Genomic DNA, 15,866 nt, shown 5'->3' with positions numbered 1-15,866 from the left:
CTGCTGTCTACAAACTTAAATGTTGTTATAAACAAAGAAAAATAGCCAATTTTTGTTTTCACTGCAGCCAGCTGCAGTAGCTGTAGCACCTGTAGGGTGGCTGGGTTTGCGTTCTCTGTCTTCTAATGTTTTGTCTTCTAGAGACTGGTTTGGGGCTCTTCAAGAACATGTACTGAGTTGTCCTTGCTATTACAAAGCCAGCACATAAATGTTATTTCATATGGAAATTAATAGTTGTTTTTCAAACCTTTAATTGCAAAGATCAAAACCTGTGGTAAGAGGAACCTTTTGAGCTGAGGAGCTGCCATGCTTGAAAATGGTGAGCATTCCCTTTAATACCTGCTTCTATGGAAGATAAGCAGCTCTCACAATTTAGCTGGTTGACTGTGCCATGCTCTAACATATTTTGCAGAAAACCTTTTTATCTGCTGGTGTGTTTTATCCTTCCTGGGACAGGGAGTGAGAGTCCTAACCCTTTTTTCCCCAGTATGTTCCTCGAGAGGATGCTGCAGCGCGCTCTGCCCCAGCTGGAGCAGCTCTGCTTGCTGCAGTGACACCCGGTACCGTGGGTGCTTCTGTGCCATGGAAATGTCAGTCCTGGCTCAGTTATCCTTCAGTATTTGCTCTGGGAAGGGGACTGTCAGACTGGATGTATTTCATATATCTGTATCAGCCTGGGGACTGAGCAAAATAGTATGAGGTACAGACTGGTATAGATTGAGGGCTAATAAGAAAATGAGCACTGAGCATGGTGATCATTAAACACTTCTCAGTATTTGTGTCTGCTCCCCTGCCCCCCCCACGCCCCCAGTATACAAGCACGGGCTGAAGTGGTGCAGGGAGGAGACCAGGCAGAGCCTGTCAGTCCGCAGCCATGGAGGTGTTTCAAGTCCTGCTGCACTAAATTAGTTAACTGAGACATTCCAAAGCGTATATAAAGTATTTTTTTACTCTTTATTTCTTGCTTTATTCCATATTGATCATTCTTCCTTACAAATAATGGTGTTTGGTGTCAGTTAATCAAATCCTGGCCTGTATTTCAGGTGTATTTTTAATTACTCCTTTGCACAAGAACTGTCTGTGGTAGTGGCTTGTCTGCTTGCCTTTGCCTGTTCGGCCAGGCTGGCGATCGGTCAGCTGTGACTTTCTATATTTGGCAAATCGTATTCACAGTATGGCTCCTGTTGTAGAGAGAATATTTAAGATATCAATATGTGGATGGATTAAAATACCAGCTGAGGATTCACTAGTCAGCCCCATAGCTTTCAGTGACCTGGAGAAGAACCAAGTGGCTCTGTCCCCTTGTGAGCTGGGTGTATCAACCCTAACATGCTGTTAATGCTAGGTCAGGCTTAGTCTCTTGTCTCCTCACCAAGATACTGAGATCTGACAGCTTGGTACTGTAAGGTATTAATGCCTTCACATCATCACTGCTCTGCTTGTGTGATCATCCAAATGCTACAGAGAAACTCCACTGAGTCTCTCCCCGGCATACTCTGAGCACCGATTCGCAGTGGCATATTTAAACACATGGCAAAGGTATTTTATCTCAGAAAGAGCCCTGTTCTTTATGTGCTGCTCACAATTTGTAGGTTGAAAAGCCTGCTGAATGCCACTCTTCCCAAAGATGTATTAGCATATGCCCATTCCCTGAGCGACAGCCAACCCTTTCCCACAGGGCTATGTGACTCGGCATGGCACAGCAGCAGTTCCGGCGTGACCTGGTGGTAGGGTTTACTTAAGCGCAGGTGACTCCCCAGCACCCCGTGTGAGATCAGTGTATTTAATCGGCTCCTCTCTATAGGGGTGGCTAGAGGCTCATCTCCAGCCACCCCATCACCCTGTTATGCTCTTCTCTCCCTGCAGAAGGGAGGAGCTGGGCTCAGCTTGTGGTCTACACCGTCACTAGTCACTGAAGTCACCAAAGCAAATGGATCCGCACAGGTGGACTGCTCGAAGGAGTAACAGAGCTCTTTCCTGAGCGTAGCCAACACCAGCCATCATCCACAGCCCAGCTGGTGTTCTGTAACGGGTCTGAGAGCAGATTTTGGAAAAATAAACACTTTACATCCACTCTCTTCCCTGCTCTAGTCATCGCTACTTTCTGTTAGAAAGCTAAAACCTCTATGTTTCTAGAAGCCTGACAAGACCTAGAATTGTTTCAAAAATATGAATAAAGGTTTTATTCATAATGCTGAGCATGCTTTAAGCTTGTCAAACGATATGCAATATGCCTGTTAAGTGAACTATGCGTAAAAAGCACTACACATAGCTCTAACAGCTGTACGCATGAATTATCAAGCCAAATACCCTTTCCCTCCACAGCTCGTTAGGACAAATACCTGCCGTGTGACTGGACTTCAGTGCCTCTGCTGCGTGGTGCATTCCTTACTCTCTCTTGGTGTGTGGTTTTCTGAGGCTAACGATACTACTTCTCTGCTTGCCTTGTGATCAAAGCCTGTCCTGGCTCTAGGAGCTTAGGCTAGTGAGACAATGTTTAAGACTCTTGGATTATTTTCCCGTGGTGCCACTGGCCGGCTGTATGAGAGCGGCATGTCCCTTAGGTTCCCTGCTGGCTGGGCCTCGCCACAGCGACTGCTCACCTCTGTGAAGAGCAGAAACCTGCAGCAGGGACACAGCCAGCCCTGGGGTGGCACAGGGAGGGCAGCTCAGAAAAGCAGTGAGGGGGGGCACCAACACACTGGCAATGGAGATAAGTGGGAACCTCTCATCCTCTCCTTCCCATTCATCCTGTTATTTTTGTCAAAATGGAAACACTGGCATCAAGCTGTTTCTGGTTCAGTGAAGGGGCATTTGCTATCCAAAGGCAGACTGTATTTGAATTTTCTTTCAAATGCCTGGTTAACTCTCTCCGCATTTACTGTATGCGCAATTATCCTGACGTTCCTTTACAACATGCGTCTTTCTTCTTTGGGGAGGGGCAAAAATAGTAACCCAGAGCAGTAAATAACTAACCGTGTGACCGAGCAACGAGACTCTGACATGATAAACCTGCGGGCATCGGGCAGGCACTCCTGTTGTAGCCGCCAGCAGGACCAGCTTACAAAAATAAACCCCTGCACCACAGCTGAGGTGTGGGTGGCTGAGAATGGCATCAGGCAGGTATAGACACAGTGTTCAAGAGCCCTCTCACAGCCTCTAGCCATGTGCGTTGGGGTGGGTTTGTTTTGTTTTGTTTTGTTGGTTTTATTTTTTGGGGATCCTTTTCCTAGAGTAGGCCTTCTATGGGACGTGTAGTAAATAACCGTTGTCCCTCAGCATAATTACTTAGACTCTCCAGGAGACTTATTTTAAGCAGCTTAAGTGCTAAGTTTAACCACCTTGAAGACTTAAGGCTCTATCCATCCTAGACTAGCTCCGAGGCCTCAGAATACTTTCTGCTCTGAAGTATGTCTCTAAACATTGATGCTCAAGGTTTTATTTCAAGGCTTTCCAGAGCAGGGCTGCACTGGCAGCACAAGAGCATCCTCACCAACGATGTACCACTGAGCCTTGTTTGCTGGCTGAGGCAAAGTCACCAGGAAGAAATTGCGGAGCATTAAATTTATATTCTTTACGGTAGTACATGTACTGTGTCATAATGATTCTGAATAAATGCTATTGAGAGCAAGGTCAGTCGAAGCAACTGCCAGACTAGGACCAACTCCTTTTCACGGTGCTCATGGGGAGCAAACAGTTACCAACAGCTGTTTGGCCCAGCACCAGTGGTGGTGCCAAAGCTGCAGCCACTTTGGCTGACTGTGCTGCTTTTGTGGGGGGAGCTGACAGTTTGCCTTGCTCTGTCCACAGCTCATCAGTGATGGCAGCGTGGTGTACGCAGAAGCCCTCTGGGACCATGTCACGATGGATGACCAAGAGCTGGGATTCAAGGCTGGCGATGTCATTGAAGTAATGGATGCTACCAACAAGGAGTGGTGGTGGGGGAGGATTCTGGACAGCGAAGGCTGGTTTCCAGCCAGCTTTGTACGGGTAAGAGCTTGATGTTTCTTTATGTCTCTCCATTAGGACCAAGTGTTTGCTGTTTTTCTCCAAGTTTAGTGTTCTGTGGTGACTCCTCAGCACTTTCACATCTTGTTACTATTCCTCTACATATGGCTACATACATCGGGCCCTCCCAGCTGAGTTGCCACCAGTGTGGAGAAGTCCCTCCTTACATGAGTAAATCAGGGCAAGGGTGGTTCAGTTCCAGCCTCTGGAGCCAAGCTGAGCTGCGCCGGCTGGGGAGCTGCCCTGCATGTGGTTTGCAGCCCGGGCTCCTGCATACCCATATGTATATTGGCTACTTTGTGCCCAAGCACGCAGCATCCCCTTCAGGAGCAAGCAACCAATTCTCTCCTAGGGAGTAGATCCCAGATGCAGCTGGCGGAAGTCTTCACTGTAGTGTCCACTTCAGACGGTATGTTTAAGCATGGCACCAAATTGAGCTTTCTCCATCTGGTGCTGGGTCTGCTGCAACGCCACATCCCAAAATATGTAACCACCTGACTCAGGCATGCACCTTCTCTTAGCCCTGGAGTTCCAGAAACATCAGGCTGCTGGGCTGTCACACAGCATTGTATTCCAGGCATTTAAAAATGGAGGAGAAAAACACAAAAAATGTCTTGGCGGTCGTGTGGGACAACTGAGGAGGGGAGGTATGAAACACTTGATGCTTTTGGGCTAAGCCTCTCCCTTGGTGCCAGCTACAAAGCCCATATAGAAATAGTTATACAGAACAGCCCAGGCAGCCCCAGCTGTACGCCGCAGAGGTTGGACTATTTTCCAACAGAGCATTCTGGAACACATCCGAGTTCGCTGTGCAAGTTGGGGGTGAAACAGGAGTCTGCGTAACTGCTGTGCACTCCTTTCCTGCTGTGAGGAGAAAGGCTTTTTTCCTTTCTTTGGGCTGTGACTGACTCTGCTTTCCCCGCTTCAGGGCAGGCTCCTCAGTACTGCAAAGGCAATTAGGTGCCTAAGGGCAGAGATTCTCAGCCCTTTAGCTCTTTATCTGGGTCACACCAGATCACAAGTGACCCAAAACCAGGTGAAGCATGAAAGGAGGTGATACGAGGTGATCCGGTGTCTGTAGCAAAAGTCCGTGGAGAAGTGGGGCAGATAGTGCTATAAAAGTTTTGAAATGCTTTGTTATAGATTGCAGGAGACAGTCTCAGCTGGATAACCATTACAAACGGTGGGTGTTTTTGATTACTAGGACTAAACGCTCAGCACTGGTGGGGACAGAACTGCTTTTTTCGCAGTCAAAGACATGCCTTTTTTTCTTTCATGTTACTGATTAAGTTTAATTGTTGTCCTGGCTGGCAAAAACCTGTGATAGTATTTCAGGGGAAAGCAGAGTAGTGCTAGCCATTAGGGACGCAGAGTAACAAGTTCTTCCAGCAGAGTACTTAACACCACTTACTCAAGCATCTGAGGGAAGATTTCCTGCTAATTATCCCTGTGTCTCAAGCTGGGAAGGCCAGTATGTTTGGGGACTTGGATAAATCTGCAGGTCTCAGTTACTCCACGCAAGTTTCAGGCCAAGGTCTGAGTTTAAGACTAGGCAAAGTTGTTCTGCTCACAGTGAAGGAAAACCAGGATTGCACATCTTGAGGGCTTCACCAGCTGTAAACAGTGAGTAAATGTAATCTGTGCATATGTTGGCAAGGGATGGGTTTGCACTCTTTTTTATATGTGGCTATATCTGTGTCAAGTGGTAAGAAGTCCTGCCTAGAAGAAACTATGTTTAAAGCAGTTCTGTGTCATTGTACTAAAAATGCCTATAGTTACGCATGCTCCTCCTCTGGCGTTTTTCACTTCTCTGTGCTGGGACTGATCATTTGAGTTGCGTACAGGCTATTCCCATGGGCGCTCTGCGAGCTACAATACTACTACGGCAAAGAAAGCTCCTAAGTGACGTGCACCAATAATTGCCTGCTATTAACTAAGCTACTTGCTATTGTTGCCAATATAGACTCTGTAGGAGTGAGTGCCTACAAACCGCTGGTGGTCTTCTCTGCCCGTGCTGTGCTGCCATCTGACGGGCGCCATGGAGGAACCACAGCCCTGTAATGCAGTGCCATCCCTTACCACACCATATGCCCGCTGGCGTCTGTATCTGCCTTTACATTCATGCTAAGTAATCTCGGGGAAGCAGATTCTGAGAGGCCATATGTTATTTTTATTATGAGAACAACAATAAACCTATATAAAAAAAAGTAACTATTTACTGGTTTCCCCCCTCCCTCCCTAAGCGCCCCCTCACAAGTACTTACGCAGATTTTGCTTGATAAACCGTTCCCTGGCCTGATTTTTTATGTATTCCTGTGACTTCTGTCCACAAGAGATGCTGCTTAAAACCACCCACGTCACACAGCAGGAATGGCCGTCGTGTGGCTTGAAAGTACCCTCCCAAAACTGATTATCTGGCCTTAGCTTTCCCAAGGGAAAAGTGTGTTTACAAGTAATATACACGTAGCAGCCCTTTTCACTCCTTATCCTCGCTCAGTCTTTGTTTGGAACATCTTGTGTGTCTGGCACAGCTGCGAGTAAACCAGGATGAACCCATGGAAGATTATCCCCTGAAGGTAGAGGGTGGCAAAGAGGACGACTCCAGCAGTGGCAGCCGCCGCTTTGGGATGGGGCAGACCACCAAAGACCAAATGAGGACCAACGTCATCAATGAGATCATAAGCACAGAGAGAGACTACATCAAGCATCTGAAGGACATCTGTGAGGTAATGGAATAAAGGGGGAAGTGAATGTAAGAACTCGTCTGAAGGATAATAGAGGATGTCCCATTCTTGCCCAGAAAGTGACCCTTGGCAGGTAACTTGTCTTTTCTGAAAATGAGACTGTATTTCCACCAGAGCCTGCTCTGTTAAATGGTGTTGCATGTTCAGAAAACAGAAGACAATTCATTATGGCAATATCCCAAATGCCCCTGTATTTGGAGTGCCCACTTGGGCTCTGATTAAATGGAATTAATTGGATTTCCCAAGCCAGAGAAAAGTAAATGTCTAGCATTGCTGTCCTCTTTAATATACGCTCTGAGGTAATATAATCAGCCACTCCAGCCTTCAGGCAAGTCATGCTCAGATCCAAACAACTGGGGGATGTTCAGCCAATTAAGTCTTTCACTTGCAAATACGCTGAATATTGCAACACCTCTTTCTAAAAGAGACACGCTGTCATATACGCTGGGGTAAATGAAGGTAATTAGTAAGAGTTTTGCAGGCACGTAGTTCTTCACCGAAATGACACAAAAATGTAGTGCCTGCCAAGAGCCAGCTGGGGAAAGCTGCACACACTTCGCAAGCCTTTCCTTCTGCAGTGTCCCCCCATGTCCTTTGTACCCTCCTTCTCCCTTAAGTCAACCAGGCATTTCCTAACTCGAGCATCCAAACCAGATCTGCAACTGGATCTAACCGGCCTAAATCTATCCGTGGATCAGTGCTGGGGTCAGAACCCCCCCGTAGCCTGCAGACAGCTAAAGGTGTCTAACGGGACAGAAAGCAGCTCCAGGACTCCTTCAGGTGTGGATTATAGTATTGTTTAAGGCAGTGATGTAACTGTGGCTTGGTATGAATGGTATTGGAGGAAATAATAGCTAAAACATGGATGCACTTATGCTGGAAGAGGGTACAGGAACCTGGTGTAAAACTGACTACAGTCTGTGGGGTTTTCTGTTGATAACCAAAGACCACACAACAAACGCCCAGGAAAGCTTTCCAATTTGGTTTCCTCCTAGGGCTACATTAAGCAGTGCCGCAAAAGAGCTGACATGTTTACAGAAGAGCAGCTGAAGACAATCTTTGGGAATATTGAGGACATCTACAGGTGCCAGAAGAAATTTGTTAAAGCACTAGAGAAGAAATTCAACAAAGACCACCCACATTTGAGTGAGGTTGGCTCATGCTTCTTGGAATATGTAAGTAAATTTGACTTCATGGAAAGGGGCAGCTGAGCATGGATTAAGACAGAGGATTTAGAAATTGATCTGACAGAAATGAAGCTCTGTTTAAAAAAATCCACCCAACCAAATTAAAATGCCACTACCATCACACCCCCCCCCCCCGTTAGCCACCTCCCAACCAAACATCCTCTGGCTCTTGTGCCTACGGAAACAACATTTTCAAAGCACCTCAGCTTCTGAGCACTATACACCCTGCCAAACCATGCTACTTTAGGCAAAATCATAGGAAAATTCCAAAATCTCAAGCTGGACGTGAGTTTACAGCTGTGGTATTTTCAGGTCCATGCAGGATCAGCAACTGCTGAGCTGGTCATTAAAAACATTCAGCTGAGCACAGGCCAGAATACATGTAAATGTCTTGGTCTCTCAGATAAGCTGCACGTGCTGTAGCTTGTAATATACACTGCCCGTCCCCAGCTTTAGGTCTCCGGGCTTCAAAGTCTGGGGAGGATGCAAATTACCAAGCAGCCCCATGTGATACAGGAGTAGGACCTACACAGGGCACTTGCACACAGCGGTTTGAGCCAGGCCATCAGCCTAAAGAACACGGACAGTAAATCCCTTCCTTTCCCTTGCAGCAAACGGAGTTTCAGATATACTCTGAATACTGCAACAACCACCCCAATGCCTGCATGGAGCTCTCCCGCCTCACCAAAGTTAGCAAGTACGTCTACTTCTTTGAAGCCTGCCGCCTGCTGCAGAAGATGATCGACATCTCTCTGGATGGCTTTCTGCTGACTCCTGTGCAGAAAATCTGCAAATACCCACTGCAGCTGGCTGAACTGCTCAAATACACCAACCCCCAACACAGGTAGGACAGCACGGTGGGCAAGGAAGCAGCAAGGCCCATCTCATGGAAATGGAATAAAGCAGAATCGTGTATTGAGGGCAAAGGGCAGTTGATACCACAGTTCTTCTGGGTTACCTTGTAGGAACCAGGGGAAAAAAAAAGTATTTTTCTATCAAGTACATAATTTTCCATTACAGTAGCACTGGGCTTCCCTTTCTCTTACAGATCTGGAGTTGCAAGGTCCACCTTTTAATGGTAGTTTTCTATTTTATTTTTTCACATATCTGTGATACCAGCACATACATACGTTGGAGTTAAATGTTTCCAGTGGTGGTGGTGAAAACTCTACCTCCAAAAGCACTGTTTGAATATACCCAAAAATGTCCCTGTAACTACACTGTAGCACGTCAGGGCTGAGTGGTAGCCATGAACTTTGCCCAGTGCTTCCCCAGTGGGAAGCTGTGGCCTACAGCACCTCTTCGGCACCAGCTCAAAAGCTCCCAAATCCATTGCTCAGTTTCAGATTGAAGGCCCTGCCCTCGGCTCCAATAACTATGTCACTTAATCAAGCACCTGAAATAATAAGCTCCAGAAATAAAACCTGAAAAATCTGTATTAAAGGAAAGTGTTGATAGTGTGGGCCATTGTGGCTTGACTTCGTTTTACCTTCCTAATTACAGCACTGGTATTTCTCAGAATGGTTTGAAGCATGTCTTGTTAAATCTATAAGCATGTTGTTCTGAAGCTGGTCTCTTAACAGAAAGGTCCTTAATGCAATACACAGATGTTTTGAAAATTGCGTTAGAGCCAAGTTGTGCAGAGCAGCTCCTTCCCAGCTCCTCTAAACTCAGCAGAAGTAGCTGGTGGTGGCAGATGGTGCGTGGGGGAGGGTAGATCAGCTTCTGTCCTACCCTTCCACATAAACCATCATCTCCTACTTGAAACGAAGCCAGTTACTGCTGAACTGCCTCACCTGTGCATGACAGGATCAGTCTCTCTATGAAGACAGTGGCATTATGAATATGTTGCAGAAAAAAAAATGAGGCTTGGAAAGCCCTGGAGATTCTTCCAGCAACTCGTGTTCACACCTCTGTGGCTGAATTTGATGGCTTACCCCCGTCCCTTCCCCAGATTGGGCCTGGATTTGTTACAAGACTATAATCTGTGCCTCAAAACCAGCATGTGTCTGAAAAGCTGCCCACAGAAACATGCACTTCCAACTTCCAGTATAAAACAGCTGGGATAGAACTGCAAGTGGAACTCATGTTTTCTGCTCCCCAGCCCTTGGCTGTGCTCCACTGCATCCTTTGGAGCGTAGGTACAATAAGCACGTGTCATTTTGTCACACCTAACACCTCTGCCCTACCCTAGGGATTTTAAAGATGTCGAAGCTGCCTTAAATGCCATGAAGAACGTTGCTCGGCTCATCAATGAGAGAAAGCGGCGGCTGGAGAACATTGACAAAATTGCTCAGTGGCAGAGTTCGATAGAAGACTGGGAGGTGAGAGACCGACTTTCCCCAGGAATTCAATGTTCTGTGTGGCCCCTCTTCTCCCCCTCCACCAGCTTCTGCCTACAGCAAGATCCTCATAAGGACTGCTATCTAGACTTACCTCAGTTCTGCTGCCCCGTTGTGTTCTTTTTTTTTTAAATAGCTACGATCTGTTAGTACATCTGAAAAGGTCTAGCACATAACCCAGCTAGACCAGCTGCCTCTGTGTTCCCTGGAATTTTTGCTTCAGCATTTTCCTTGCAGAATAAAATTGGCACGTAGGTTAGTGAAATCCTATTATTTTCCTTTTACCCCCATTTTATCTTGAATGATTTCAAACTCTGGAGCTTAATAAGTCACATTATTCTTGCAGAAAGGCAAGCTCAGATATAGTGACAAAGGAAGCCAAAGATCCCTGTAAACTCATTAAAAAAAATAATTGCGAAATAAAAGAAACAAAACTACTGATTTTCTGAATCCTAGACTCAATAAAAGCAGATCATCTCCCTCCCCAAGGATGTCAGGGATGTCTCAGCTCCCTGCTTATTTTGCTCCTTCAATGTCAGGGATAGATCAGCTCCCCTGAGCAGACTCCCTGGAAAAGGAGACTTTTTACATTTAACACACTATTGTTCTTACCAAATTCAGTTCCCATTCTCTGGGTGCCAAGGGCACGGTGTCTCCCTTACGTGACAAGGACTGTCCTCCAGCACGGGGGCTCCCTCTCATTCCCAGAGGAGAGTTAGCAGGAATTCACACCGGCCCCTCAGCCAAGCTGAGGTTCTCCTATGAGACTATGGGCTTATTTCTTCGCCCCTGGTTTCAGACGGCTGAGACCAACCTGTTCTTTGTGCTGTTCTCAGGGTGAAGATGTCCTAGTCAGAAGCTCAGAACTCATCTATTCCGGGGAATTAACCAAAATCTCCCACCCTCAAGCCAAGAGCCAACAGCGGATGTTCTTCCTCTTCGATCACCAGCTTGTCTGCTGCAAGAAGGTAACCCACTAGCCAGGCACTATCTATTACAATGCGAAAGAACTGGAGTGACCTCCCTCTCCACCCCTTTGTTTCCTTAATACTTCCTGGCATCACACATGCTTCTGGCACCGAGATCTTTGTGTGCATTACTTGTGGGCTTTTCTTTGACGTCCTGGTGCGTTCTGTGCACCTGACCACAGCAATAAGCTACAGGAACTAATTCTTATAGCAAGAAAGCATTTCACTGCCTCTGAGGTTAGTGTATGGGCTTATTTTATACAGGTAGAAGCACTGTCACCCATTTTCTTTTGCATATGTTTTTTTTTTCAACTGCACTTCTATGTGAGATCAATACCATATTCAGAAGGTACCTGCACCTTTGATGAAGAGCCTTGAGAGTCACTAAGACCATACTAACATCCTATCTAAGTCTGTGCATACAGCCCATGCTGTTTTTCAGAACCTAAGTAATAAAAGAAATCATCTTTTTGTAGAGCAAATCAAAGATAGCTTCCATCAGAATTTCAGAACTGAACATGCCAAATTTTTTTGCACGGTCCATGGCATACAGGTGGTTCCAGGTAACTTAGACATGAGACCCTCACTGTTTTATCACTGCTGTCAAGTTTACTTTTCATTGTCAACACAAAAGGTTAATTAGGATCTTCCTGGCTTTCCAACCGGGCCTGTAGGATTTGAGTACTATTTTCTGACACAGGCTTAATGAGGATTTGGGATCATGGCTAATAACACAAGCTTGCTTCTCATTCAGAGCTCTTCAGAGCAGCTGATACCCCACAACGGTAGATGCCAGCCCATCCTGACCCCACCAGTAGAAGAAACCATGTGATTCCCCTCACTGACACCAGTGTCAACAGGAGCTTAGCACTCTGCAATTCCCAAGATTCAAACCCAGCAGATTAAATACTTCATCATATAAAAGAAAACGAACGTTTAAGGAAGGTACAGGAGAAGGAAGTAGTAACATCTGTATGAGTCTCTGTGATCTCTCTTACAGGATCTTCTGCGCCGGGACATCTTGTATTATAAGAGTCGGATCAACATGGACGATATGGAAATACTGGATGTAGAAGATGGGAAGGACAAGGACTTCAACATTAGCGTGAAAAATGCATTTAAGTTACACTGCCGAGACACCGAGGAAGTCCACTTATTCTGTGCAAAAAAGCCTGAGCAGAAACAGCGCTGGCTGAAGGCATTCGAGAATGAAAGGAGACAGGTTCAGCTCGACCAGGAGACGGGTACAGAAAGAGCAATGCTCTGAAACCACGTTTTTTGGTTGGCTTTTTCTTTCTTTTCTTTTTTCTTCTTTTTTTAACCACCAGCCAATGCATAGGAGGGAAAGAGGGGGGAAGCCAGTCCATGCTCCAGCCCAGCTCTGGGCTGCTGAATTGCATGTTCTGAATGAATCCGTGCAATTGAAGAAAAAAAAATAACGCAAACCACTGTGAGCAGACACTGCAGTATGTACTCAGGGAGGCTGATGTGTCTTTAATGAGTTCAGGCAGGGCTGACAAAGTAGTCAATACATTACATACAGCGTCCATTATTTTGCCGTACAGTGTCAGTACCCAACTTGGCAACATCTGTACAAAACACATTCAGTCAGTTGCGAGAGAGGGTTTTCATTGTTTTGTCCAAATCCTGCTTAATTCAGACTTGTGTGATCTAATGAGATCTGAACCGCAAGTGGTCTGGACTGGCTTCTTCACCCAGCAAAGGGTAGGGGGAAGGGCAGGCAGTAAACCTCCCCTGAGCGGCAGGGAGAGCTGTGCGGCACCGCACAGGCTGGGGGGAGCAGTATGTGTCTCCTCCAGCTTTGGGAGTACTTTTAGCTTGTGACCTCTCACATCAGGCTTTTCCTGCCCCCGTTTCCCTTACTGTCTATGCCAGTGTCTTTCCGTGAGGTACACAATGATGACCTCCTGCTGACAAATGCTATTTTATCTTCAAGGTTTTTCAATCACAGAGGTGCAGAAAAAGCAGGCAATGCTGAATGCCAGCAAGCAGCACCATTCTGGGAAGCCTAAGGGTGAGTCACACCTGAACAGAGAAATGTGCTAGAACTGGGGGTGGGGGGTGGTTTCATATTTACTATATGGGAATCGGTTCAGTGCAGTGGCACTAACAAACTCTTGAGGAGGCCAGATGGTGAGCTCTGATGTGACAATCTGGAGTATAGCTCCTGGTAGATTGAGACAGCTGGACGCAGGAAACTGTTCCTAACTCCAGGAGAGCTGCTTTGTGCCTTACTGCTGAGCGCTGCGCCAGAAACCCCGGTTACATACAAGCCAGTGGCTCCTGTTCAAGGGCTAGTTCACAGCCTCGCCCCAGAAGCCAGGCTCTCCAAGCAGTATGGCGTCCCCTCTGTGACAAGAGAAGATAAAGTTTTGTAGTGATCCCCATGATGCAAAGAGGCTCCCAGAGGTCACTGCAGCAGGGACCATTCCTGCCCGGGCAGTTGTGCCTGTGGAAGATGGTTTGAAACCTGTGATTTTGGCAGAATGCCATGGGTAGGTACCACGCTCATTGACAGAGCTGCTCCTTAAACCACTAAGAGCCAAGGAAGACTTAGCAGCAGCCAGGGGAGAGTGAACTGGAGCATGAGAAAGGAAGGTTCCTGTGCCTGCAGCGCTGTCAGCTGAAGATCCCTGTTACCCCATTTTGCGATGCCACCATCCCTCTATATCCACTTGCTTCCCTCTGGACCTCAGCAAGGCAACCACTTCCTCTTGGTGCTACCAGCCAGCAGGTAAATCCTAGCCAAGTGTCCAGTAAGAAAGCTTGTCTAAATTTCATCAGAAGAAAGATTTGTCTGCAGACAGAGGGGAGTTTGGAAGGAGGCCAGAGCTCTCTAACAGCGCAAAGCCCAAGGGGCGAAGCAGTACAGGAGACCCCATGAGCCAGCCCTGTCTGCAGGCCAGGCACCCACCAGCATGACTCAGAAATCCAGTGCAGGACCTTGTAACAGGCAACAGGAGCACACGCACATCAGCTGCTTCTCCCAAAACAACCAAAGGCACCAGTTAATTTGTCACGAATGATGAGCTACCCCTATTTAGCCCTGCTGCCAGAACACCTGTCAGTTACGCTTCACACGTCTGGAACTTCCACAGCATCGACTCCAATCCTAAAAAGCAGTGCTGGAACTAAGGGCAATACTAAACCAAACCCGGTTCATTCTCCTGCAGCTTTAACAGGGACTGGGGAGGGGGTGGGGAAAGGACCTGTGCTCCACTAACCTGCTTCCCATCTCCTCCTTGTCACAGCTGTCACCAGGCCATACTATGACTTTCTGATGCGTCAGAAGCATCCCACCCTGCCTACCACGCTCCCTCAGCAGCAAGTCTTCATGCTGGCAGAGCCCAAGCGCAAGCCCTCGAACTTCTGGCAGAACATCAGCAGGCTGACGCCCTTCCGGAAATAAGGGCGGCCCCGTGTTTGTGCCTGAACCCCTTCTGAGAAAGCACTTTATCCGTCAGTCCTAGGAGGTGGAGCCCAGGTTCTTCCAATCCTTTGTTTACAGAGGATGGCACGTGTGCTCCTGCCTTCCCTATTTATTTCGCAGCCTGACTGGCCGCACTGGCTCTGAGGTGAGACACTGCGTGTGCGCTTGCACATGTGTGCATTTGTGCCAGTCCCATCGAGCCAGCCTTGCACAGCGCCCGAGAGGCAAACTTCCAGGCAGCGCTCACAGGAGGGACCCTGACATGTTTCATCTGAAGAGATTTTGCTTCTCAGCTGTACTTGGACCCACTCCTTCCCGCGGTGAACACGGCTGCTGTCTGGCTGCTGTCAGAGAGGGGATGGCAGCTGACACTCCTGCCGGCTCCGTGTCCACTGACACGCTCAGAACAACAGTTCCGAGTCACTGCCATGATACGTTTTCCATGGAGGGATAAACCCTTCTGCTCTCTGCCCACCCCACTCCCCCCGTTCCTCAGAGACATGATCCTCCTACACGCATCTAGGTCAGGCAGTTGGCCTTTGCGGGCACTCAGATGAGACAACAGTGAGTATTGCACTGCGACCTTCTCCTTCCCTTTAGCTCAACGCCACTGAGGAACTCCACAGCCCATTAACTGTGCCAATCGACCTGCAGCATGAGTAAAGTTCAAGAATCTCTCTAGTGGGTTTGAGTTACCTAAGTTAGAGAAAAATGTGCCTAATTAATACCGTACTCAATTCCTTCAATTCTCACGTCTCCATCATTCTGCCATATTTCCTGGCCAATGAAAATGCTCATTGTTTGTAATGTGTTTATTTATGGTAAAAATCAGAACTGTGTATTTTGTAAGTCTGTAATTGTTCTTGTCAGATGTTGTTAACTTGATGCCTGTTTTGTCTGGTTTTTTTTTTTTTTTTTTAAAGAAAGTCAATATTTGCAAACCTAGCTCCCAGAAGTCAGAGTCTGCAGTTCAGTTCTGAAAGACTAAACCTATGGTTGTTATGCAAACTCCCACAGACTTTCAGTCCAAGGGGTAGCACTACATATTTCTGACACCTTTAAAAAAAATGGAAAGGCACTTTAAAAGGGCTTAAATTTGGCATTAAGAGTCTCACTTTAAGTACCCAAGTTCCAAACTGTGGCCAAAAAGAATTAATTTAAACCTT

The 15,866-nt window shown here is 47.0% G+C and overlaps 1 protein-coding gene across 1 annotated transcript in view; it reads left to right on the top strand.

Annotated features, from left to right (window-relative positions):
* Positions 1–15,645, top strand: part of ARHGEF4 (Rho guanine nucleotide exchange factor 4) — a 217,691-nt gene extending 202,046 nt beyond the window's left edge. The window contains exons 8-16 of the mRNA XM_054206849.1: positions 3,811–3,990; positions 6,540–6,734; positions 7,748–7,927; positions 8,551–8,783; positions 10,134–10,263; positions 11,118–11,249; positions 12,250–12,493; positions 13,207–13,284; positions 14,522–15,645. Of these exons, the coding sequence (XP_054062824.1) occupies positions 3,811–3,990; positions 6,540–6,734; positions 7,748–7,927; positions 8,551–8,783; positions 10,134–10,263; positions 11,118–11,249; positions 12,250–12,493; positions 13,207–13,284; positions 14,522–14,679 (1,530 nt within the window). The 3' untranslated portion in view covers positions 14,680–15,645. The remainder of the gene's footprint in view (positions 1–3,810; positions 3,991–6,539; positions 6,735–7,747; positions 7,928–8,550; positions 8,784–10,133; positions 10,264–11,117; positions 11,250–12,249; positions 12,494–13,206; positions 13,285–14,521) is intronic.
* The last annotated feature ends 221 nt before the right edge of the window (positions 15,646–15,866 follow it).

Source organism: Rissa tridactyla, chromosome 6, assembly GCF_028500815.1.
Source record: "Rissa tridactyla isolate bRisTri1 chromosome 6, bRisTri1.patW.cur.20221130, whole genome shotgun sequence".
NCBI lineage: Eukaryota > Metazoa > Chordata > Aves > Charadriiformes > Laridae > Rissa > Rissa tridactyla.
This window is presented reverse-complemented; position numbering and strand designations above follow the sequence as displayed.